Here is a 26,299-nt window from a genome sequence, read left to right as displayed (position 1 = left end):
TCCAAAGAGATGGTGAAAGATTTGTACTTTCATACTGCAAGATTTTGTTAATATACTCTTACAATAAAGTAGAATTATTTCATCTGGTCATTTTTCCTATCTCCTCTACCTGAATGAAGATTAGCCATGCAACTTTCTTCTTAACAAATCCTTGCTTTCCGGTAATCACCCTATTGTTTTTAAGGAGTTCATGAATACTCTTGTTATTTGTGTATTTTGTTTACTTGATTGGTGACCTTTGCTACATTGTTATATATGACTGACCATTTTTGTCAATATACATATTATCAGTATACTACATGATTTAGGAATATTGCTGAATCTTTGTACTTCAGTTGTGAAGATAATGGTAACACTTGTTCTCCCAACTCACAATATTTGCAAGTAAAACAACCATAGAAGAAAGATTCAAACATAAAAAGTGATAAGAGATAAGAAACCAAGATTTCTACTTTTAAATTCCTGGATGTTTCCATTCTAGTTCCATCCATTTCTAAAGAGGAGGGAGTTGTACAATCTTTCCCTGCTGAAAGTGTACTTGGATCAGAATGGAGAAGTAGCGGCAGACCTGACCATCATTAGTAGGTTAGTTCTCCCTAAGGAGGATCCCTTTGACAAGCGAATGGGGAGTTTTGAAAGACAAAGACTTACAATCAACCAAGATGCTTTGTCACATTTAAAGTTGCTCAACAAGGTGAGGAAAATATTGATGTGTTTCTCTTTTTCCCAAAGCCGTTTCAAGTGGGCTAAACCAGTCAAAAAGTGGATAACCTTCACATAGAATTGAATGAGTGGAGTAAAACTTCTATAATTTTCTTAGGCAGATAAGCATGCTTCAGTTCCATTGACCAAGGTTTCCCTTCTGATGCTGTCATGTTGAACCCTGTTGTAAGCTGATCCAAAATGAGAGATGGGGTGATTATTATTTAGGACACAAATCACTGCCTTTTAGTGTCCCTTTGGCAGTTTAGTATCACCATAAAACTGGTGAGACAGGGCCTCATATGCTGGAGATTTTGGTGTTAATAGCTTCAGGTTCACTAGTTTTTTGCCTTCACATATCAAAGGTGAAGGCAATTCTGTTGACCAGTCCCTGAGTTCAGATTTGGACTGAATCCAATGAAATGGAATCAAGACTGGATGAAGATCCTGTTGGTCCAATTGTTAAATAAGCTTCATCTTGCCTTGATTGGAGATAGGGGCCTCCCAAAATTGCAGGTCCACAGTCTGAGATGTTTTTAATCACCTGAGATATTGCTTATAGCTGCCTCTCTTTAACACTAATGGGATAGTGGAATTTAGGAAGGAGGTTCACATGAAATAAAAATGACTGATATGATGTGAGCTCATTTATGGATTGGCTAATTAAATTTATTTGCTGCCCATCTCAGTATTGATAATGGTTTGAAAACTGAAGTACTGAAGCATCGCTTTGGTGCAAATAAATCTTGATATCACAAATAATAAGGGACAATTTTGAGGGAAATATTACTTAGATTTGGGCACTGGCTTGTAAGAGTGCATCTGAAAATACCTTGAATGCAATTGTTTATCTTCATTGTTAGCTGCCTTAGGACACATTGAGAGGCTACAAATCAAATTAATAATAAATATGAGTATGTATTTCCCTGACAGATTGTGTCATCTAATTGTATTCTTTCAACAGAAAGGACTTTGTGTTGAGTATCCATTTCCCACACAGGGCTCACACTCATGACCCTTGTGGTGCACCAAAAGATCCCTGACTCACCCTTTTTGAAGGACACGTTCTCATGACCTCACCTCCATCTCACCTCACTATAGTTTTAAAAACTAGTCAGCCAGTTTTAGTTCACCAGCACGGCAGCCATATAAACTGAACATATATATATATGAATGAAGAATATCTTTAAGGTTGACAATGGGTAAGGGAATTTCCCATTTTATCTTAACTGGGAGATAATTTTGGAGTGCTTTCAAAGGGAAGCAGCTTTGCAATGTTTTCTGCACTCCAGAAGAAACCTTTCCAGATCCTACTGGTCAGAAGTTTCTTCTTCATCTTCATTTATTTATTTATTCTATTTCACTAAATGTAATGAAATGAAAATTTAATAAAATTTTACAATATAGTTTACTCTAAAATTTAGTATTTTAGATATTATATTTTAAAATAAAGCATGTATGAAGAATGAAGGAATGCATGTTAATTCCACTATGAGGAGAAACCCACCGGTTGCCACTTAATGGTTAAATCTTTTCTCAGTTTCATCTCTCCAGACTTTGTTAAGTAGAAAGCTACTTTATTGTAATCTGATAAATCAGAAGAAAAAGGGAGGAACTGAATGAAGCATCTGCCTACAATTGTCTCTCCTGAAACCATTTGGGAGGGGTCAGAGATTTCATATTTGCCTACATGAAGCCCAGAGACGACTTGGCTGATGTTCATGTCTACCTCCATCTTACACGGCTGGTGAATCCTAACCTATTTTCTTTGGCATTTCTCCTTTTTCTGTTTAGTCTCTGCCTCAGTCTAAATGTGTGGAAAAATGCCATCCTGGATTTGTCAAGCAGGCTCGAGAAGGAGAGCCAGTTTGCTGCTATGACTGCATTCCTTGTCCAAAGGGGACCATCTCCACTCAGGAAGGTGGGTGACACCACAGGGAAACTTTGATCAATATGCATGTTAAAAACACATGTAAGGTTGATTGTTTATTTCTCAATTTTAATAATGTCCAATTTCTTCCCTAAATGGGATTTATAAGAAAAATATCTTGAAGGGTGAGGTAGAAAGAAGGATGTTGTGGATTGCATGGGAAATCTCTCTTTCATTTCCCAGTTTGGATGTTTCTCTCCATATTTATCTTTCTTAGAAATATCTGTATTCTTTGTAATTTGAGGAATGATTTTAGATCAATGGGTTTTGTTTACCTAAACCAACTTTACATTACAGGCTGATAGATGCATCTATCAATCATTCATTTAATTAGTTAATCTTTAGTAAGATCATATATCCTTATAAGCTGCAATATCTAATTGGGAGGAGCAATAGAGGGAGAGATGTTGGGTTAAAGGAACAATGAAAACCAAACAGAAGATTCAGGATTCACTTGGAATTTATAAAATGGTCCAGAATGCAAAGGCATGCAGTGTTGAGTTTCCATGTGTTCTTCCATAGGACACCCCAACTGTGCAGGCTGCACAGAATCCCAGTTTCTTTCCAGGTGCAACTAAATTCACCTTTCAAAGCCTCCATTAAACAGAACTAGGGCATCTGCATATAATAATTGGCATGCAAACGGTCTGTTCCCTTAAAGGATTCCCACTTTATGGATCATCAGAAGCCTGCCTTTTCTGCTGCAGTTCCTGCCTTATAGGATCCATTTCCCCTTGAAATTGATTAGGTCCCCATCCTCTTAAACCTCTGAACACATGCTACTTCTCCCAACTATTTGAGATAAAATAAGGTCAGTGCAGGATACGAATCTGGTGGATTACTTCAGAGAAGGGAGGATGCAGAACCAGACAGATTTTCTTTTGAATTTATATTGTTTTTGTTCTTTTTATAATTGTATGTATTGGGGATTTGTTTGGGCTCATGTTGTGTAAGTATATTCCATTTACTGAGACTTTTCTGTTCTCTTTATATCACATCTTATCCAAAGTTTTTCTTGAAATTTGAAAGACTGTAAAAGAAATATTACTTTCTTTTCTCAGATACCACAAAATGCAACAACTGCCCAGATGATCAATATCCAACCGAGAACCAAATCCAGTGTATCTCTAAAAGAATAACCTTCCTTTCCTATGAAGAACATCTCAGCATCATCCTCATCTCCTTTGCTCTTCTCTTGTTCCTAATCACAGGCTTTGTTTTATTCATATTTATTAAATACCTTGAAACTCCTATTGTCAAAGCCAACAACCGCGACCTCTCCTACATCCTCCTGGTCTCCCTTCTGCTTTGCTTCTTATCCTCCTTTTTCTTCATTGGCCAACCAAGGAAAGCCACCTGCCTTCTCCGACAACAGTGTTCAGCATTGTCTTCTCAGTAGCTGTGTCGTCTGTGTTGGCCAAAACAATCACAGTAGTGCTGGCATTCCTAGCCTCAAAACCAGGCAATAAAGTGAAAAGATGGTTAGGGAAGAGCTTGGCCAACTCCATCATCCTTTCTTGTTCTGCTGTCCAGATTCTCATCTGTGCCATGTGGTTGGGAGCTTCTCCCCCATTTCCTGACTCTGATCTGCACTCCCAGCCTGGAGAGATTATCCTTCAATGCAACGAAGGCTCTGTCATCATGTTTTATATCGTTCTTGGCTACATGGGCTTCCTTGCTGCAATTTGCTTCACTGTGGCTTTCCTGGCCAGGAATCTTCCTGGAGCTTTCAATGAAGCCAAGCTGATCACCTTCAGCATGTTGGTCTTCTGCAGTGTCTGGGTTTCCTTCCTCCCCACCTACCTGAGTACTAAAGGAAAATACATGGTGGCTGTGCAGGTCTTCTCCATCTTGGCCTCTGGTGCTGGACTATTGAGCTGCATTTTCTTCCCCAAGTGCTACATTATCATCCTGAGACCAGATCTAAACACTAAGGTACATCTAATGGCAAAATCAGGGGAATGATTGTGAAATTGTTTCTTAGGCTGGTAATGTCTAATTATCCATTATTATTGGTTATATGTTCTTCCTTTGGATTTACTTGACAACTTATGTTTATTAAAACTGAAGGAAATAAATATGTGAAGTTTGTTAGTTAGATGAAAATTAAAGATAATCGTCAAATACATTAATAATAAACAAATTAAAAACAAACAAATGAATAAATATTATGTTTTTTAAATTATTGGTTTTCATCCTTTTTCTCAGCACAGATGTCAATATTTGGCTTAAGCAAGTCTTCAAGACAAGAGATATATGAGTCATTTCCTGGGCTTTATAGTGGTGTAAGCTTGGCAGGTATCTTCAAAGATAATTAGTGAGGTCTGAATCTCATCTCTTTCATGGTTCTTTATGAATTGGTATTTCCATTCCCCCAAGTTATGGGTTCTACTGGGGATAAGAGAGTAAGTGGCATAGCTCTCATCTTCCTCAGAGTACACAAGCCCCACAACCTCGTCAAGGTAGTGCCTCACTGAGGGATGATGATGATGATGATGATGATGATTGATCATCACATAGTCAGCCAGACGTTCAGACTGGATTTGGCATTTTGTCTACCTATCGAGTCCTTACCCAGGACCTGGGATAGCCGAGGTGGCGCAGTAGTTAGAGTGCAGTACTGCAGGCCACTTTAGCTGACTGTGTTCAGCAGGTCAGCGGTTCAAATCTCACCGGCTCAAGGTTGACTCAGCCTTCCATCCTTCCGAGGTAGGTAAAATGAGGACCCAGATTGTTGGGAGCAATGTAAATATATATATACATTGCTTACTGGTGTACACCGCTTAGAGAGTGCTTGCACTTAAAGCGGTATATAAGTCTCATAAATAAATAAATAAATAAATAAATAAATGATTGATGATATTACACATATCTTCGCAGGATGGAAGCAGTTCCTAATAAGGTCGCAATTGACTAACAGCAAATTTGTCAATGCCAATGGTGTTCAAGTGATGCTCCAGTTTTTTTGGGATTGCACCCAAGGAGCGTATTACTATTGGTACTACCCTTGCTTGCTTTTGCCATAGTCTTTCTATTTCTATTTGTATGTCTTTGTATTTTGTTATCTTCTTCAGTTCTTTCTCGTCTATTCTGCTGTCTCCAGGCACTCATCTATTCTGCTGTCTCCAGGCACTATTATTATTATTATTATTATTATTATTATTATTATTATTATTATTATTATTATTATTATTACTATTACTATTATTATTATTATTATTATTATTATTATTATTATTATTATTTACTGAGATAATGTGAGCAACAACAATAGATATGAATTTGTATAACTATTCCATCTAGATCATTTATAGTTTTGGATAGTCTACATTTCCAAACATTTTAGATGAGAAGAGGAGAAATTAGAAACTTCAATATTTATTTATTTATTTATTTATTTGCAATATGTATTTACAATATTTATTTATTTATCAAATGTTTATGCCACCCATCTCCCTTATAAAGCAACTCTGGGTGGGTTACAGATTTTAAAAAAGACAAATAGAAAAACAATTAAAATCCAAATTAAAATTTTAGAACTACATATAGAAAAAAACTAAGAGTAGAAGCCAGACTGCATAGGGATGATGCCTTCTTACCCTATCAACCCCCTCCAATGGTGAGTGTCCCTCTCAGGGTTCCAAGTCAACCAGCAAGTCAAGATTTTAATATCTTTTCAGAAGGCCCAAAGAATCAGAGAAGTTCTCACCTCCAGAGGTAGAGTGTACCATAGGGATAGGGCCACAGTGAAAAAGCTGCTTCTCCATGACAGACACACACACACACACACACACACACACACACACACACACACACACACACCAGAATTTCTTAGCAGACAGGATCTGTAGTTGGCCTCTTCTGCTAGTGTGAGGATAGTCCCATTGGGGTGGGATGGCTTCTCAAATACAAATTTAATAACACAAATTTCCAGCTCAGGATCCTACCCATGCAGTAACCAATCAAGGATTTTATTTGTGAAGAAACTCTGTCTTACAGTAACAAGAAGATTGTCAAATTCTGAATTTCCTGTCTCATATATATATTACAGTAATGGTGTCCATACATTAGAAGGATGCAAAGATACATATTTTTTGTCAAGAAATGGAATAATGTGGAAAAATTCTGCCTAGAATAGCCCCACAGCAAGGTAGGCAATAACTACATTTTAGAAAATAAAATAAACATTTCCTTATGTAATGGGAATAAGGCAGGGATCCCCAACCCCAGTCCATGGATCAGTACTGGGCTGTGGTATGCCAGCAATTGGTCCACACAAACAAGCAAAGCCCCATCCACAAGATGCAGGCAGCACACAAAATCATACATCCTCCAGTCCATGGAAAAACCACTCTCTATGGAACCAGTCCCTGGTGACTAAAAGGTTGGGGATCTCAGGTGTAAGGCACCTGGGGATGAGCTATTGCTGAGAAATTAGCAGATGAGACTCAGATGATCAGTAACTAAATACATATAGCAGTGGGCCGTGTTAGGCAAATATAGTAATGGGTATCCTGTCTTAGAACTAGATTAGTTAGAACAAAGAACATAGAATAATAGAGTTCGAAGAGACATTGGAGTTCTTCTAGTCCAACCCCTGCATGAGCAGGAGACCCCATACCCATTTCAGATATAATGGTTATCCTGTCTCTTTTTTAAATCTTCCAGTGATGGAACACCCACAACTTCTGAAGGCAAGCCGTTCCATTGGTTGATTGCACTCACCATTAGGAAATTTCTCCTTAGTCCTTGGCAAATTTCCATCCATTATTTCTTGTGTTGCCTTTTGGTGCTTTGGAAAATAACTTGACACCCTCAAATATTGGAACACTGCTATCATTTCTCCCCTAGTCCTTCTTTTCATTAGACTAGACATACCCAATTCCTGTAACCGCCCTTCATATGTTTTAAGCCTCCAGCCCCCTAATCATTCTTGTTGCTCTTCTCTGCACTCTTTCCAGAGTTTCAACATTTTTGTATATATTGTGGTAATCACTAGAACAATTAGTTCTAGTTTTACCACAACTTTACAAAGAAATAAACTTGCAAAGTTCTTAATATATTTAAGGCCGACCCCTGGACACACTGTATATTTTTTAGTTCTTTATTCTTATCAGCTGATCTCTATTATTCAGTTCTGGTTTTACTAATATAATATAGCTTTTGGGAAGAAACATACAAATTAGTAATGCAGCACTGGACACCAAAATGGAGAAGATTTCCACAGCCAGTATGTATTTTCCCTTTGCACTCAAGTATGCCGGAACAAAAGTTAGCCAAACAGAGCAAAACATCAGCATACTGAAGGTGATAAACTTGGCTTCATTAAATGTATCTGGCAAATTTCTGGCAAAGAAAGCCACAGTGAAGCTCAGAAGTGCCAAGAAACCCATAAAGCTGAGGACACAGTAAAACATGACCATTGAGCCTTCCTTACATTCCAGTAGAATTTCTTCGGCTAAAGAATGCATATCAAAATCTGGGAATGGGGGAGTAATTATCAACCATATGGTACAAATAACAATTTGGACAAAGGAGCATAAAAAAACAATAGAAGTAGCCAGTGGCTTTCTCATATACTTCCTCATTTGGGAATCAGGCTTTGTGGCCTTAAAAGCTAGAACCACAATGATGGTTTTGGCCAAGACACAAGATACAGCAAATGTAAAGATGATACCAAAGGCACTTTGTCGAAAAAGACAGGTCAACTTTCTGGGCTGGCCAATGAATAGTAAAGCACAAAGGAATGAGAGCAGAAGAGAAATAAGGAGAGCATAAGTGAGATTCCTGTTATTGGCTTTGACAATGGGAGTACCCTGATGTCTAATAAATATCAACAGCATCAATACTGTAATTAAAAAAAGTGAGAGGGCAAGAATAGTCAAACCAAATCCTAAAGGTTCTCTATAAGACAGATAAGTGATATTTTTCAGAAGACATCCATCTTTAGCATCATTTGGAAATTGTCCTTCTGGACAACGAACACAGTCAACCATGTCTGGAAGAGAAAATATATATGAACAATTTAATTCATTTCAAATTTTTTTTCTGTAATGGCAAAACTATGAAGGAGATAAATTGGATTAAAATTTTAAATCTTATCAGTCAACTTTAGTAGAAACAAAACAAACCTTAATTATCACTTATAAAAATGGTGAATAAATTTATTATGAATGTTAAACCTTCTCCAACAGTTCAAGTTGGGATTATCTATAGACTGTGCATGTCTTTCCACCTTGTGAAGGACCAACAGTTCAAGTTGGGATTATCTATAGACTGTGCATGTCTTTCCACCTTGTGAAGGACCAAATACAGGATCCTTCACTATTAATTGAATGAAGCCAGGCTTAACAAGTTCTTGATTCCCTTGTTACAAATAATTACTTCCATCCACTATGGTCCAGTAAGCTGTCTTTAGCTCTTGTTTAATTCTTTATTGCTCTGGCAATTGATTATTGGAAAAGACCTCAGTCCCTTTCATCTCACAGAATAAAGAGAGTAGCGTAATATGTACACTGGGTGGGCCAAATGGTTTGGAGGAAATGGTGGTCTTGCAGTTTCAGGCCTTCAAAAAAAAGGCCAAGATAAATATTCCAAACATAATGTTTAAGGATTAAATACTTAGTGTAAAGTAAACATAGTGTTTAAGAATTAAATACTTATTGTTTTGTTCTCCTTCTCCATGTGTTTGCTCCTTCACAAATCAGATAGAATCTTTAACCCATACTACAAAACCCAAACTGAACTGTTTAATATGATGCTAATGAATTACATACATCATTTTAAATGCAAAGGAACTGCATGTGCTAAATATCAAAGCATTTGAAAATTCTAGGTTCATTTTTTCTCACCTTTCTGGGATGAAATCTTTCCTTCTGGACATGGAAGGCAATCATAACAGCAAAAGGGCTTCCCCTCCTTCTTCATTTTATAAAATCCTTGATGGCAGTTATCGTTACATACTGAAATAGGTTGTGTCTTAATGTAAAAAAATCAAATAGTCATATCAATAAATATGTATCAAACATATAAAAAGCAAAACTAAATCAAATAAATAGCAATATTCATTTACTGCAAAACTAATGCAGACTTTTCTTTCAGCACTGTATGATTATTGTTTCACCCAAATCTCATGCTCTTCATAAGGGATGGTTCTAGTGAGTTAGGCTGTCACTTAACTTCTCTAATAATTGATATTTATCTCAAGATTGCCTTAAACCTTCATTTGGATAAATGTCACTTAACAAACCTGAGAAAATGTGAAATTAAATACTTTTATGTTCCCCAAATTGAATGTTAAGAGAATACCCTTTCTCTTTTCATGCATAGAAGATAGCATGCTGACACATGTGTGCAGTGTTGCCTTAGAAGCGTTAGGAGAGATTATGCTGTATATTATCTCTTTTCAGCCCATTAAGGTGAGGAGGCAAAACTGTTTGGGAGACTTCCATTGCTCCTCTGCAATCCAGCTTCTAGGACCAATGCCAATGATTTCCTTGACCAAACATGGCTACGACATCTGTGTTAGACATGCATGGTAGTCCAGACAGGAAGCTTAGATGAACTAAGTCTACTTTATTGTAAGATTACGCTAACAAAATTTTGCAAGTCTGAAAGTACATGTCTCCCTTTACTCATCAAAAAACAAGGGACAATCCCTTCTGAGATTTTTGCCATACCCCTTTGCTTCTGTGGGCTAAACTACCTCTTATCTGATTGGTCCCTTGTCTTGGCTCTTCCCAAGGTCATTCCCATATACTATTACATTTGGAAATACCTCAGGAAATAGGTGGATCCTTACATGATTGAACTTCTTGGGCCATATAATGCTATTGTCGTTAATGGAGAATATACTCTTTGAAGAAGCATATGGGTCAATCTTTCCAACTTTTGCTTTCAAGAAAGACTGATTTGGGAATGTTATCCAGTTGATAATATCAAATCCAGCTTTTCTTTCTCCACTTTGATCAAAGGAAATTTTCTCTCCAGCACTGTTGTTGAATGATACTTTTCGTAGAATGTGATGAAGCTAAGATCAAATTTGGGGAAAAGTTTTAAAACACCAGGCAGGGATCAACAAGGAGATAATATTCTATTACTGAATATTTTAATGTCATAATTTTTTTTTTTTATTAAAAAGTTTTATAAATTTTACAGAAAATAAAAGACAATACAAAAACAAAAAACAACATATACAGATAAAAAACAAACATTACCCAACAAAACCCCCCTTCCCCCACCCCTACCCAAACCCCCCTCCCCCCCCAGGGCCTCCCAGAGCAGAATATAGGCTTAATTAAAAAAAAGTTAAAAAAATTTATATTTATAAAAAAAAGAGAATATAAAATAGAATATATATATATATAAAGTTAAAAATTATGAAAAAACTATATAGTATTTTTTATATCAAATTTAAATTGTATGAATTTTATCCATTTATCCCAAACAGCAAGAAATTTCTCTTGCGTTTGCCCCTTTAAGAAAGCCGAAATCTTTGCCATTTCCGCCAAATGAGACACTTTAAGAAACCATTCCTGCAATGTAGGCAAAGATTCCTTCTTCCAATATTGTCCTACTAACAGCCTCGCAGCTGTAATCAAATTTAACATCAATATAACCTCCTTTGTATCACAATCAGTAACTATACCTAACAAAAATAATTGTGGAGTAAATTTTACCCTCCTTTTAAAAATTCTCTGGATATTCCACCATATCTTAATCCAGAATGCTTTTATCTCTCTGCACGACCACCAATATGATAATAAGTAGCGTCCATACAACCACATCTCCAACATTTAGGTTGTAAGTCAGGGTACATAAAAGACATTTTTTGTGGATCAAGGTGCCATCTATAAAACATTTTATAAAAATTCTCCCTTAAGTTCTGTGCTTGTGTAAATTTGACATTTCTCACCCAAATAGTTTCCCAGGTGTCCAATGGAACTGGCTCGCCAAAATTCTGCGCCCATCTAATCATACAATCTTTAATTAGTTCCGTTTCTGAATCCAATTCAACTAAAACCCCATAAATTCTCTTAATGTGGGTTTGTCTTTGATCCTTCACTTGCTTGATAAGATTTTCATCTTCTCTGAGAAAACCCACCTTACAGTCCATCTTCCATCTATCTGATAATTGCCTATATTGGAACCAAGAATAAATAATATTTTCTTGTGCTAACTCTTCCCGTGATTTTAACTGCCAGTTTTGTCCATCCCATTTAAGTAACTGTCTATAAGACACCATATCCATTTTAACCCCTCTTTTTATTCCTTCTATCGCATGCCAAGGTATAGCCCATAATGGTACTTTGAAATCACTTTTATAATATTTTCTCCAAATCCTAAGTAAGGAAGTTCTTAAGATATGAGATTTAAAAGCCCAATCCATTTTTTTATTAAATATTAAATAGGCATGCCACCCAAAAAGTAGATTCCATCCCTCTAAGTGGAGTATATCAGAATTTGTCAAATTTACCCAGTCACTAACTAATGTTAAAACCACCGCATCATAATATAATTTCAAATTCGGCACCTTGAGTCCTCCCCTCTCACGGAAATCTTGCATAATTTTAAACTTAACCCTTGGCTTTTTCCCTGCCCAAATAAATTTATTAAGGCCTTTCTGCCACTCAGTTAAATTGATCTCATTCTTCAAAATCGGTATCATTTGGAACAAAAAGAGAAACTTGGGTAGAATATTCATTTTTATCACTGCAATTCTTCCCATGAGGGATAATTGCAACTTTTCCCAATTCTTCAAGTCTCTCTGTACCCTAACCCACAACCTTTCATAATTATTTTTAAATAATTTTGCATTAGAAACAGATAACATCACCCCCAAATATTTTACCTTATTAACAATTTCAAAACCCGTCAAATTAACCAAAGTCTGCTTCTCCCGACTAGTCATATTTTTAGGTAGAATTTTAGTCTTATTAACATTAATCTTAAAACCCGAAACCAAACCATAATTATGAATCAGCTGTAATAATTTTACTACAGAATAAGTAGGTTGCGACAAAGTAATGACCAAGTCATCCGCAAAGGCTCTTAACTTATACTCTTTTTTATTAACTTCTATTCCTTTAATTTCCTGCGACTCTCGAATTTTGATCAACAGTATTTCCAGTGTTAAAACAAACAGCAACGGTGATAGTGGGCAACCCTGTCTAGTACCTTTCTCTATTGTAAAAACCTCTGACAAGCCTCCATTAACGATAAGTTGTGCCGTTTGTTTTTGATATATTACCATAAGAGCTTGCAATATCTTTTCACCAAAATTCATCTCTTCCATTACTCTTAACATAAAATGCCAATTCAATTGATCAAAGGCTTTTTCAGCATCTAAAAATATCAGCCCTGCAGGAACTTGGTTGTTTTTATCTAAATATTCTAATAAATTAATAATTTGTCTGACATTATTTTTCATGTACCTTCCAGTTATGAACCCAGATTGATCTTTATGCACAAGGTGGTGCACAACCCTCATAAGCCTATTTACTAAGATTTTTACAAATATCTTATAATCCACATTTAAAAGAGATATAGGCCTATAATTCTTTGGTAAAGTAAGATCTTGATCTTCCTTTGGAATCAATGATATAAAAGCAGTACGCCATGAGGGAGGAATCTCTTGACCCTGTAAAATACCATTAAAAAGATCACCTAATGGTTGAGTCATCTCCTCCAATAAGGCTTTATAGTAAACAGCTGTTAACCCATCCGTACCCGGTGCTTTCCCTGGTTTCAATTGTTGAATTGCTAACGAAATTTCCTCCTTAGTAATTAAACCATTAACTTCATGTTTCTGATCCTCTGTCAATTTAGGGAAACTAACCTCGCTTAGGTATTTATTTATCTCTAAAATTTGCACATTAGTAGATTTATATAATTTTTGATAATAATCCAAAAAAGATTTCTTAATCAGTTCCTTCTGAGAAACTAATTTACCCTTGTAATTTATTTTGTCTATTGTTCTCTGTCTCTGTTTCTTTCTCAATTGATAAGCCAACCATCTCCCTGGCTTGTTAGCATTACAGAATGTGTTTTGTTTCATAAACAATAAATTAGTTGCAGCTTGATCTACTAACAACATATTAAATTGTGTTCTTAACAACTTTAAGGATTCTTTAATACTTTCATCAGAAGGATTTAAAATCAAAGACTTTTCTTTTAATTTAATTTCATCTTCCAATTCTTTACGTTTCTGAATCTGTTTTTGCTTATGACAGTTATTCATTTTTATCAAAATCCCACGCATAAATGCTTTCCCTGCATCCCATACCATTGACATTGAAGTCCCCTTATACATATTCAAAGCAAAATAATCCTTTAAACACTCCTTTAGTTTCTGAACATTTTTTTCTTATCTAAATAGATTCTCATTCACCCTCCAGGATCTTCTCTCCTCTTTTTCTTGAGTCAACTCCATCCAGACTGGACTATGATCCGTCAAAGACCTAGGGAAAATCTTGACATTCTTTACTCTATTATATAAGTCCGTTGTAATCAAGAAAAAGTCAATTCTTGAGAAGGATTGGTGTCTATCTGAAAAGAAGGTAAAGTCTTTCTCCTCTTGATTGCATTCCCGCCAATAGTCCCATAATTCCCAGTCCTCTTTCATATCAAAAAAGGCTTTAGGTAATTTTGCCTGCTTAAGAAGAGGAGAGGAACCTTTTTTGTCCCTTTGTACATCTAAGACACCATTCCAATCCCCCATTAGTACCACGGACCTGTAGTCCAGCAGATTTATTTTTTCATGTAAGAGTCTGTAAAATTGTTCCTGTTGCTGATTTGGTGCATATAATCCCACTATAAGTACTTTCTTACCATATAAGCCCAATTCAACCATCACATATCTCCCTTGGGGGTCAGACTCCACCAGACAAACTGGTAGATTTTGCTTAACATAGATAACAACTCCCCCCTTCTTCCCGGGAGCAGAAGATACGAAGTGAGATCCCAACGGGCATTAACTAAATATTTCTGATCCTTAAGTAAAATATGAGTTTCCTGTAAGCAAATAACATCATTATTACATTGCTTCAAATAATAAAAGATTTTTTTCCTTTTCTGAGGAGAATTCAATCCATTAACATTCCAGGTCAAAAACTTTGCCATCTCCCTTGGCCCGCAGCCTGGAGAAGACACCTTGGAGATCTGAAATTGCAACATGTGTTGCATGACTCTTGGGTCTTGCTCCTCCCACCGGCGGTGATACATTTCCAGGAGAAATCTCTTTGGCCTCTTTCTTACGTTGCTCCTTCTCTTTACGTTTATAAGCTGCGCGAGTCATTCTCTGCTCTTTAACCTCCGTCTGGCGTTGCCATTCAGCTTGCAGCATCCCAGCAGAAACCAAACCTAATGCCTCAGACTGCTGCTCCGCCTCTTTGCCACTCAGGGATTTCTGAACAGGTAAAGTTGAGCCTGCACCTAGGACTGAAGTATAGAATTCTCTAGCTTTATCAACCGTATTCAATCTATAACGTGTCCCCGCATGGCTCAAAACAATACCCATCGGGATTTCCCATCTAAATGGCATCAATCTAGCTTTAAGCTCATTAGCTAAGAAAGCAAAATCTTTCCTGCTTCTTAAAATTTTGGATGGGATTTCCTTTAGTATGATGACATCTTGGGCAGCTATCTGAAATCTTTTATTATAAAAGGCTTGTATGATCTCATTACGCAGAGACTTCTTCGTAAAATAAATCACCACATCTCTAGGCAAATTCTTCTGCTTAGCAATCCAAGAGTTAAGCCTGTACACTTTTTCAACTTCTCTGCGTAATTCTCCTTTGTCCATATCCAAAACCACAGCCAAATCAGTAAGGACCACCTCCATCAAATCTTGATTCATATCTTCCTTGAGGCCTCTAATCCTCAAGGCATATTCCATCTGCCTATACTGAAACATCAGAATATCTTCTTGTGAAGTCTCCACCTTCCTTTCCACATCTTGAATTTTATCATCAAAGGAGTCAACTTTATCTTCAACTTCCTCGAGTCTTGCATCCAGCTTAACCACCACTGTAGCCAAACCTGAGACTGCTGCAAGTATATCTTGTTGCAAAATACTGTTATTATTTTCCAATTGATCCTTTATCCCACTTATCTCTTCTTTGAAGTCAGATTTAATTTCTGATTTAAGCTGTGTAGTAAATTGCTTCATTTCCTCTCTCATTTGAGCTACAGCCTCTCCCATTATACCTCTAGCCTCTTGTGCTGAAAGTCCAGGCAAAGGAGGGGAGGGTGGTGGCTGTGCCGGTGGTGCGTGTTTAAGTTGTTGTTGTGGTTGTGCAGTAGAAGTTATAGGAGAGGAAATCACCTTGGATGTTGTAGAAGGCGGCTGTCTCTTTGAAGCCATTTTAAATGACACAGTTCTCACTTCCCTTTCCCCCCCCCAAAAAAAAGAGATGAAGGGGAAAGAGAGAAAATTTTACTTTTAAAAGAGGCAGCAAAAACACTATAATCCTTAAAAATCCAGAGAAAAAAGACCAAGAAAAAAAAAATCAAAAAAGAGAATTCAATACCAAAAGCAAAAGTAAAGTCCAGTCCTTAAAAGGAGAAAGTGAAACAAAAAACAAAGGAAAAAAAAAACTCCGTCACTTTCAAAACGCCATCTTAAGTCCTTCTCCACAATAATAATAAAAAAGGAGAAATAATCAGAACTAAATAAAAAAAAAGAAACACCTAAATTATATAAGAAAAAATCCTTTAAACTGCTCTGTCCGTTTTTTAAGAATTACTCACCAACTCTCTATAAGCACGGAGATAGAAGCGGCAGTTTCTTTTGCTTCCTAGGAAGCAAAAACAGCTGGGAGGCGGAGACAGCAAGAGCTCCGAGGGAACACTCCTTTCACCCCCTCTAGAATTAAATCCAGAGAGGGTTCAGGGGTTCTACCTCTACTCTTGCACTCTCTGTCCCTTCCCTTTGCCCGGGAAGGGAATTCCGAGCCGCGGGCCAGCTGGTGCGTGCTGCGCTCCGCGGCTCTGACACTTTCCCAGCTGGACGGCTAGAAGATAGCCGCCATCGCTGTCGCTCCGTACCGAAAGCCAATGTCATAATTTTTAAAAATCAATATAGAATTGCTAATATATCTTGTGAGACAGAGGAAATCGGGAACCAAGATCATTCAAATGAGTACAGGTTTATTCCATGCTATCTTTTTGCAGGTATCTGAACTACTAATGGTCAAAGCAAAATAGTGGCAGATAAGAGGACAGTGGAACCTTCAGAAATCATGGGTGCTCCATCACTGGACGTTCTTAAGAAGAGACTAGACAGTCACTTATCTGACATGGTACAGGTCCTTCTGCTTGAGCAGGGGGCTGGACTAGAAGACCTCCAAGATCCCTTCCAGCTCTATCCTAAGAGTCAGTGGAACTCAAGGAGGGCTAGACTTAGATCTTTTAAGGGCATGAAGGGACTCCAAATTGATGATGTCCTTGACCCCCTCCATTGGGCTCAGCCTAGTCAACTCCTACAATATCCTATTAAACTAGAGCAGTGGTTCTCAAATTCAGCAACTTAAATGTGTGAACTCCAACTAACTGAAGAAGTCTGTAACTTAAAGTCTATGCATCTTAAAGTTGATGTGGTTGAAAAATACTGGACTAGAAGTACAGAACTGACAAAAGTAGTGTTTTCTTCCAGTGGGGGAAAAATGAATTGCAGAGAAATGAATTGCAACATTGTGGAAATTAGTACACATAAAACAAACATTTATTTCTAATCCAGCATTTAATTTTTTCTGGGAACATCCATGAGAGTATCTCTTGAGATCAAAGTGATCTTTAGGATCAAATCAGCTCTGATCTCTGTCTCATTATTTTTTAGTGAGTGACTAAATATCAGAGACTGAAATGGGGATTCTCAGATTGATACAAAGTTTGGAGTAGAATGGAGTTGCCTATCCAAAGTCAACAGAGGGAACTATATTGTTCTCAATCCTGTCTGATAGTAGTAATAGTAGTAGTAGCAGTAGTAGTAGTAGTAATAGTAGTAGTAGTAAAGTTGGAAGGGACCTTGGAAGTCATCTAGTCCAACCCCCTGCTCAGGCACGAAACCCTACGCCGTTTCAGACAAATGGCTGTCCAGTCTCTTCTTAAAAACTTCCAGTGTTGGACCATTTACTGCTTCTGGAGGCAGGCTGTTCCACTGATTAATTGTTCTCACTGTCAGGAAGTTTCTCCTTAGTTCTAGGTTGCTTCTCTCCTTGATTAGTTTCCACCCGTTGCTTCTTGTCCTGCCTTCAGGTGCTTTGGAAAATAGCTTGATTCCCTCTTCTTTATGGCAGCCCCTGAGATATTGGAAGACTGCTATCATGTCCCCCCTTGTCCTTCTCTTCTTTAAACTAGACATACCCAATTCTAGCAACCATTCCTTATGTTTAATAGTGCCCAGTGTTCAAGTCTGTCCAGATCCTCCTGTATCCTAAGCCTGTCTTCTGGAGTGTTAGCTATTCCTGCCAACTTGGTGTCATCTGCAAATCTGATGAGTTCCCCATCTATCCCCTCGTCCAAATCATTGATGAAGATGTTGAAGAGCACTGGCCCAGAACAGAGCCCTGGGGCACCCCACTACACACTTCCCTCCATGTAGATGCAATTCCACTGAGGACCACTCACTGAGCACGGCCGGTCAGCCAGCTACGGATCCATCTGGTAGTGATGCTGTCTAACCTGCATTTTTCTATCTTATCAAGTACTAGGTTGTGATCTACTTTGCCAAATACCTTACTGAAGTCCAAGTAAATTATATCCACAGCATTCCTCTGATCCACTAATTTGGTCAAAAATGCAATAAGATTTGTCTGGCATGATCTGTTTTTGCAAACCCATGTTGGCTTTTAATAATAACTTTGTTTGCCTCTAGGTGTTTGCTGATTCATTGTTTAATTATCTTTTCCAGAATCTTCCCAGGTATTGAGGTCAGGTTGATAGGTCTGTAGTTTCCTGGATCTAATTTTTTCCCTTTTTTGAAGATGGGAACTACATCAGCTCTTTTCCAATCCTCTGGTAGTTTCCCAGTGCTCCAGGATCTTTGAAAAATATAGTTCAGTGGTTCTGAGATCACATCTGCCAGGTCCTTCAGAACCTTGGGGTGTAATCCATCTGGCCCTGGTGATTTGAACTCATCTAGGGTGGCCAGGTGCTCACTTACTTACTTTCTTGATTATCTTAACTTGTGTTTCTAATCTGTTATTTTATGTACTGTTTCTGATAGGTTGGACTGTCCCTTTGTGTAAAGACAGATGTGAAAAATGAGTTAAATAGTTCTGCTTTCTCCCTGCTTTCTCACCTTCTTGCCACTTTCCGCCATTAATGGACCAATCATTTCCTTAACTTTTTTTCATGTTTTTTACCTATTGAAAGAAGCTTTTTTTGTTATTTTTGACTTTGGTCACAAGTCTTAGTTCATTTTGAGCCTTAGCTTTCCTCACTTCATCTTTGCAGGCACGGGCTATTTGCTGATATTCTGCCTTAGTTATGTGCCCCTCTTTCCATTTTTTATACTTGTTCTTTTTATCTTTCAGTTTATCAGAGATTTCTTTATGCAACCATGCTGGTTTATTTTGAGAACTGTTATTTTTCTTCTTGGTTGGTATTTTGCTAGACTAGGCTTTTATTATCTCACTTTTCAAAATTTTGCAAGCTTCTTGAGTTGTTTTCCCTTGAGGATTCTCATCCATGGAATCCTTCCCAAGCCATCTATAAGTTTATTGAAATTAGTTCTCTTAAAGTCCAAGACTCTAGTTTGACTGTGTTCTATTGCTTGTGCTTCCAGAATGTTGAATTCCAATATTGCATGATCACTTCCCCCCAAGGTTCCTGTAGCTTCAACACCTTCCATCATTTCATCTCTGTTACTGAGGATTAGATCCAATATGGAGGCTCAGTAGATTAGAAGGGCTGAACCGGACACCTAATTTCTACCTGAAGAGTGCCGATTACAGACCCTAGATAAATAATCTGTCCTTGTAGACTTGTGATTTGTTTACAGATAGGACAGTTTCCCAGTTTGAAAAGAGTACTGTGAAAGACAGCTGCAAAATAAGGCAACTGAACTAAGCCAGACATTCTGAGATGAAAGGAATCTCAGACACGCTTGCCCTGAATGTACCACTGCTGTTTTTGATTTTTAGTTAATTAGGTTTAGTTAAACCTCTGGGCAGTTTAAATGCAATGGAGGTCCAATCAGCAGAGGCTCAGCTACTTTCCTCTCCACCCTCCTTCTTAACTCACAGATTGTAGCTCTTCCCAGCAATCTCTGGGCGGTTTAAATTCAACGGAGGTCCAATCAGCAGGGACTCAGCTACTTTCCTCCTCCACCCTCCTCCTTCTTAACTCACAGATTGTAGCCTATAAGTTATACCTTTGCATATAAAACTACGATAAGCTATTTTCCATTTGTGATATAAAATAGACTAGAAAGAACAGAATAACAGAGTTGGAAGGGATCTTGGAGATCTACTAGTCCAACCGCCTGCTCAAGCAAGAGACTCTATATCATTTCAGACAAATGACAGTCCAGACTCTTCTAAAACGCCTCCAGTAATGGAACACCCATAACTTATAAAGACAAGTCTGCTCACAAGTGGTTCCATGGGTTGTTCCATTGGTAATTGTTCTCATTGCTAGGAAATTTCTACTTTACATCTAGGTTGCTTCTCTCTGTGATTAGTTTCCATCCATTGCTTCTTGTCTTGCTTCTGGTGCTTTGAAAAATAGTTTAACCCACTCCTCTTCATGACAGCCCATCAAATATAGGAACACTGCTGTCATCCTGTATTTACATTTAAGGGCATATACTGTACCTGCCAAGAGTATTGATTGAGAAGTTTCTTTCTCTGCCCCTTTACCATTATTTTTCCCTTGAATTTCAAGAAATGTATGTGGTGCAGAGCATGTGCTATAGCATAGACTGCATTGTACATGCTATAGCTATGAGCAGACATCTTCACTTCAAAAAGAGAACCAGGAAGAGACTCCAGTTTTTCAAACCCAGTGCAGATTTTCTCAGACGTGTTTTCTGAAGCGGGGCTTGAGAAAAAACATTCAAACACACTTTCCCAGAAGCTCTGGATAAAACCGTCTTCTTTTTCTGAGATAGGATTTCTGGTCTGAAGGAACTCTCGAAATCCCAACACTTTCTTTGACTGGACTGCCAAGGAGATAGCACCAAGAAGGAAGTCTATGCTCCAGCTGCCCTGGAAAGCAAAGGAAGTGAAATCCATTTGAGCCATCATCATCCAGACTTTATCACCTGGCTTTGAAGATATATCCAAATATACTGAACTTGCTATCATGAATCTCAAAATTGGCACTGTCTGAATTTCTCCATGTATGAGCAAAATGTTGGAACTGTTTCTCATAATGGTGTTGTAAGTTGCAAGTCCTCCTTCTATAAGTTTCTGCATTTCCCCCGTAAATCCTTGTTTGGGGAGCCTTTGTATGAAGTCAAAACAAATGCCCTTCTCAGAGAAAAAGGGAAGGACATTCTGCACAAACCTTTCCCCGTTGTCATCATCAAGGGAAAGCACCCCAATCCATGTCCATCTGAAATGCAGAAGTAAGTGAAGGATCCCATTATATTGATGAGTGCCTCTTGGGAACATCTGTTGCACAAAGCCTGCTTGGCTTCTGTAATGCAGTACTGGAGCAGATCCATATGTAATCTTTTTTTAAAAATAAAGAACAAAAATATTTTTGAAAAATTATGTCATAATATCTATGGGTGAATATATTTGGTCACCACAATATTTTTTAAAAAAGATATTAAGACTCTAGAAAGAGTACAGAGAAGAGCAACAAAGATGATTAGGGGCCGTAGGCTAAAATATACAAAGAATGGTTGCAGGAATTGGGTAGGTCTAATTTAATGAAAAGAAGGACGAGGGGGGACATGATATCAGTCTTCCAATATCTCAGGGGCTTCCCCAAAGAAGAGGGATTCAACCTATTCTCCAAGGCAGGACAAAAAGCAATGGATGGAAACTAATCACAGAGAGAACCAATCTAGAACAAAGGAGAAATTTCCTGACAATTAGAACAATTCATCAGTGGAACATCTTGCCTCCAGAAGTTGTGTGTGCTCCAACGCTGGAGGTTTTTAAGAAGAGATTAAGCAACCATTTGTCTGAAATGGTATAGGGTTTCCTGCCTGAGCAGGGGGTTGGGCTAGAAAACCTCCCGTCCAACTCTGATATTCTGTTAATATATCTGTAATAATATAGCTGCCATGATCCTATGTTTTCATGTGATCCTATGTTTTCTATGAGACATCAATAGAAAACAATAGAAGATAGCAACAGGAAAAAACAGTTTGCCCAAAATACTTCTATATATGTAAACACGTTAGTGCAAGTTTTTGATCACAGAAAGCATTGCTAGTTCTTTTTAGATTCTAGCAACTAAGTCTTCTAAATCAAATTATGAAAAGTCAAGGATAAAATCTATTACTCTCAATTTTGGCAGATTGGAAGGTGTGCCCTTCTTCTGCAAAGAAACGGGGGACATGAGACAAATTTTGATCACAGGAAAAAGTATTTTAGTCTCTATAAGCAGAGGAATTCTGACATTCAATTATGAAGGATGAAAGTGAACATATGAGTCTCAACTGTAAAAAAGCCACATAGTTTTCCCCTTATTGTAATAAAGCCAATAAGGGAAGCGTGAGAAATATAGATGTCCTTTACCTGTGGAATCTTGTAGAAACCAAGGATGGTGGCCATATGGAGGCAGACATTTGAGTTAGGTCCCCCAATGACGGCAACTGCATTGTTTCTCCTGTCACACTTGTAGTTTGGAATGAACCTCTTCTGGGGGGAGAGCAGTTCCATTGAGGCAAGATAAGTCCGGCTTGCACTGAAATGGCTGTTATAGATCTGGAAGCCCAGAGTGATGTTTGGCAAAATATGTGGGTCTTCATTGATTTTTTTCACAGCAAATACCAGTGCCAGGATATGCTGGTAATGCTGAGTCAACACCCTACAAAGAAGTACATAAGACATAACCACACATTTCAAAATTGCTAAATGTAGCAAAATATGTATTAAATATATATATCAAACAAATGATGCTATATCTGAGATAGATTATGTAGCTGTTATGGCGGGAAGGGTAACTTGGGAGAAAACAATGCACTCTGGTAAGGTATCCCTTTTTGAAATTTGTATGTGAATTTAATTTGGAACTTCTACTCAGCACGCACACAATAATTCTGTTACATGTTTTGGGAAATCTGCATCAGCCTGCATTCAGTAAAGGCAAACCATTCATACAGTTGTGTTAAGATTATAAATGACCCTCCTTCATTCATTCACAGGGCTGCGTAGAGAGTTCTGCATGATTCATGATTTTAAAACCCAGTGTTCTTGTTCATTCCCTTGTAGAATATCTTAACCTGAGCTCCAGAGCATTGTTAAAATTAGATTCATGTGGTCTATTCTGTTCAAAAAGGAGGACAATATACTAGGACAGCAACCGGAAGAAAGCTTAGCATAGCATCTTCATGGCCAGCAGGTATATGATGGCACATACTTTCAGGGACTCAGAACATTTGATTCAGTTTGCAGGAAGAATTTATAGTTGTGTTATCACATGGATATAACAGCCACCCACTTACCCACCCACACATAGACATGCAGACACACAAACACACGAATGGGCTAAGAAGAAGGAGAAGCAGAAAGAAGAAAAAGATCCTTTTAAAAAGTCAAGGATTGGGAATAATTAACAGCTGTTTATAACCCAAAACACAAACAAGTTCCCAGAATTGTTCATTCAAGTTCAGAATTCTGCCCAAAACTGAAAATATAGTTTATCAGTTTTGAAAAGTTGGTCATTTTCCCTAATGTGGGGAAAAATCTATTGCAACCGCTATACATTCTAACTCAACAGATGTAATTTTGGGAGTCAAAATAAACGATTACAAAAGAATCTTGCTGTTAAAAAGTAAATTGGTTAACATATATCTTCATAAGGGCTGCAGCTCTTGTCTTCAAATCTACCCTGAAATAAATATAATCAGAAAACATGCCCTGCTTTTGTTGGAGAACCAAAACCTTATTAGCACACAACAGTCTTTATGATGTTACAAAATACAACTTGAGCTGACCAGCTTCAGAAACAACAGGGAAGGACACAAACATTATTAAGAACAGAATGTATGGCTTCTATTAATAAAGAAACATGCTATCATTATGCTTTTCTGCTAAAACTAGAATGAGGTCATATTAAAAATGGTATGAATCGGAATAAAAGTTCATCTATAAAGCAACTTGCTCAGACAGAGAGTTAGGAGAGATACACATTGCTATTCAAATATATCCCAGGTTCTTACGGAATATCATCAAAGTACTCCGGAGATGGTATTTTCTCATACGATAATGCACGTGAAAGCACGTTGCTCTGAGAAGTTATGCTAGCAATGTTAAATTCTCCAGAATGGTAATATTTGTGAAGAATTGGAAGAAGCACCCGAGTTGCACGTTTATCAACAGGACATTTGCTAGCTGTGTAAGGTAACAAAACTAATGCCAACATTATTATCACCACCATCTTGTTCACTGATTTAAAAAAAATGATAATGGAGAAGATCTTAGTGCCACATCTTGATTTAACTGATTACTTTTGCAAAAAGCAGTCCTGAAAAAGAAAAAAAAAAGCTCTGATCATACAGATCAATTGTTGGTATGGAAAAATCTATTAAACATGATATGTAGTTTTCCTAAAAGCTGTCAGTTTAATTATGGTTATTTTAATAATAATTATTTACTCAAAGCTGCTGTTGCTTTGCAGTCTTAGGTCCAGAGTAAGTCAGTTAACTTTTTTGTGGCTGTTTAAACCCATGGATAAGTTGTGATCTGTATCTTCTATCAAGTTAAATAAAAATTAAATTTAACACTTTAACTCATACTACTCTAGGAAGTGTTATATATGACTTCATTCATTTTATTTGTTTAACCTTTGTGATTGTAGCCACAAATATTCTCCGGGGACACATAACAGTGAGCCTGAAAATTATCACTCACTTGGTTTTTTTACATAATGAAAGCCAAAACAGTTTGGTAAGATCTTCATTCTTGTTTCATTGTATTTGACATGGGAGGAAAACAGCAATTGAAATCAATCTAGGAATCATCCTATGAAGAGTTGAAAAAGGGGCACGTGAAAGTAACAATCAAAAATTGTGCGATTTATGCTGAACTAACTTAAGGCACAATTAACTTCTTTCAAGAACTAGCAAAATCCTCTATGGTGCTAGGATACATGTGAGGCAGTGCCAGCATTGAAAGATTTCCCACTGAAATATTCCTTGTATGAAAATATGCCGTACTGGCCAAACTAGAGAAAAAATATATATTTGTTTATTTCTTATAATTAATCTTCTACCCATCGCATCTAGACGTGACTATATGAAATATGAAAAGAATTGTGGAATATCCCAGGATTATAATAATGATGATGATGATAATAATAATAATAATAATAATTGGTCAGCACCAGGTGAAGATGAACTGCATGGGTTTTGGTTGAAACATCTAACTGTTATACACCCACTCATTGCCAAGCAATTCAACAATATACTACAAGGAGGAGAAATTGAAAAGTGGCTAACAACTGGGAAAACCTACCTAATAATGAAAAATCCAGCAAAAGGGGCAACACCAGGTAACTACAGGCCAATTACCTGCTTACCAACAACTTTCAAATTACTAACTGGTGTGGTAGCTGATGCAGTACAACAGCATCTAGTTGAAAACAATCTCTTTCCACCTGAGCAGAAAGGAAACCGCCCCAATAGCAGAGGAACAAAAGATCAACTCCTAATAGACAAAATGATCTTGGAAAACTGCAAGAGAAGGAAGACCAACCTGAATGTGGCATGGATTGACTACAAAAAGGCATTTGACTCTCTGCCACATGATTGGATAATCAAGTGCCTAGAAATAACAGGAGTAAGTAGAAACATCAGAAAATTTGTGCAAAGATCGATGGCACAATGGAAGACACAGTTGCAGATCAATGGTGAAAAGCTGGGAGAGGTTAATATCAAGAGAGGAATATTTCAAGGAGATTCATTATCACCATTACTATTTGTTATTGCACTGTTTCCTCTGTCAACAATACTGAATAACTCAGGACATGGCTATCAAACATCAAAAACATCTGCTAGACTATCCCACCTCCTTTACATGGATGATCTGAAGCTGTATGGAAAAACATCATCTGAAATAGAATCGCTGCTCAACACTGTCCGTATATATAGCCAAGATATTGTAATGGAGTTTGGCTTGGACAAATGTGCCACACTTACTATCAAACAAGGAAAAATAGTGAAAACTGAAGGAATCAAGATGCCCCACGAAAATAACATTAAGAGTCTGGATGAGGAAGATTACTACAAATACTTGGGTATCCTTCAAGCTGACAACATCAAGCACACTGAAGTCAAGAAAAAGATTAGAGGTGAATACATCAAGAGAGTGAAGAAGATCTTAAAATCCAAACTCAATGGAGGAAATACCATAAAGGCAATCAACACCTGGGCAATCCCAGTCATTAGATACACAGCTGGAATAGTGGACTGGACTCAAGCAGAACTAAAAGCAATGGATAGGCAGACCAGAAAAATAATGACAATGAATCATGCCCTTCATCCAC

General features: G+C 37.4%; 1 protein-coding gene across 1 annotated transcript in view; it reads right to left on the bottom strand.

Moving 5' to 3' along the window:
• LOC120297280 (vomeronasal type-2 receptor 26-like) overlaps positions 1–26,299 on the bottom strand; it is a 94,037-nt gene that overhangs the window by 46,474 nt on the left and 21,264 nt on the right. The window contains exons 2-3 of the mRNA XM_039319724.1: positions 10,410–10,538; positions 9,484–9,610 (exon numbers count right to left, since the gene is read on the bottom strand). Of these exons, the coding sequence (XP_039175658.1) occupies positions 9,484–9,610; positions 10,410–10,538 (256 nt within the window). The remainder of the gene's footprint in view (positions 1–9,483; positions 9,611–10,409; positions 10,539–26,299) is intronic.

The sequence above is a fragment of the Crotalus tigris genome, unplaced genomic scaffold (genome assembly GCF_016545835.1).
Source record: "Crotalus tigris isolate CLP2741 ecotype Arizona unplaced genomic scaffold, ASM1654583v1 scf7180000023616.527904, whole genome shotgun sequence".
Classification (NCBI taxonomy): domain Eukaryota; kingdom Metazoa; phylum Chordata; class Lepidosauria; order Squamata; family Viperidae; genus Crotalus; species Crotalus tigris.
The sequence above is the reverse complement of the archived record's forward strand: the minus strand, read 5'-3'. Positions and strand labels throughout refer to the sequence as shown.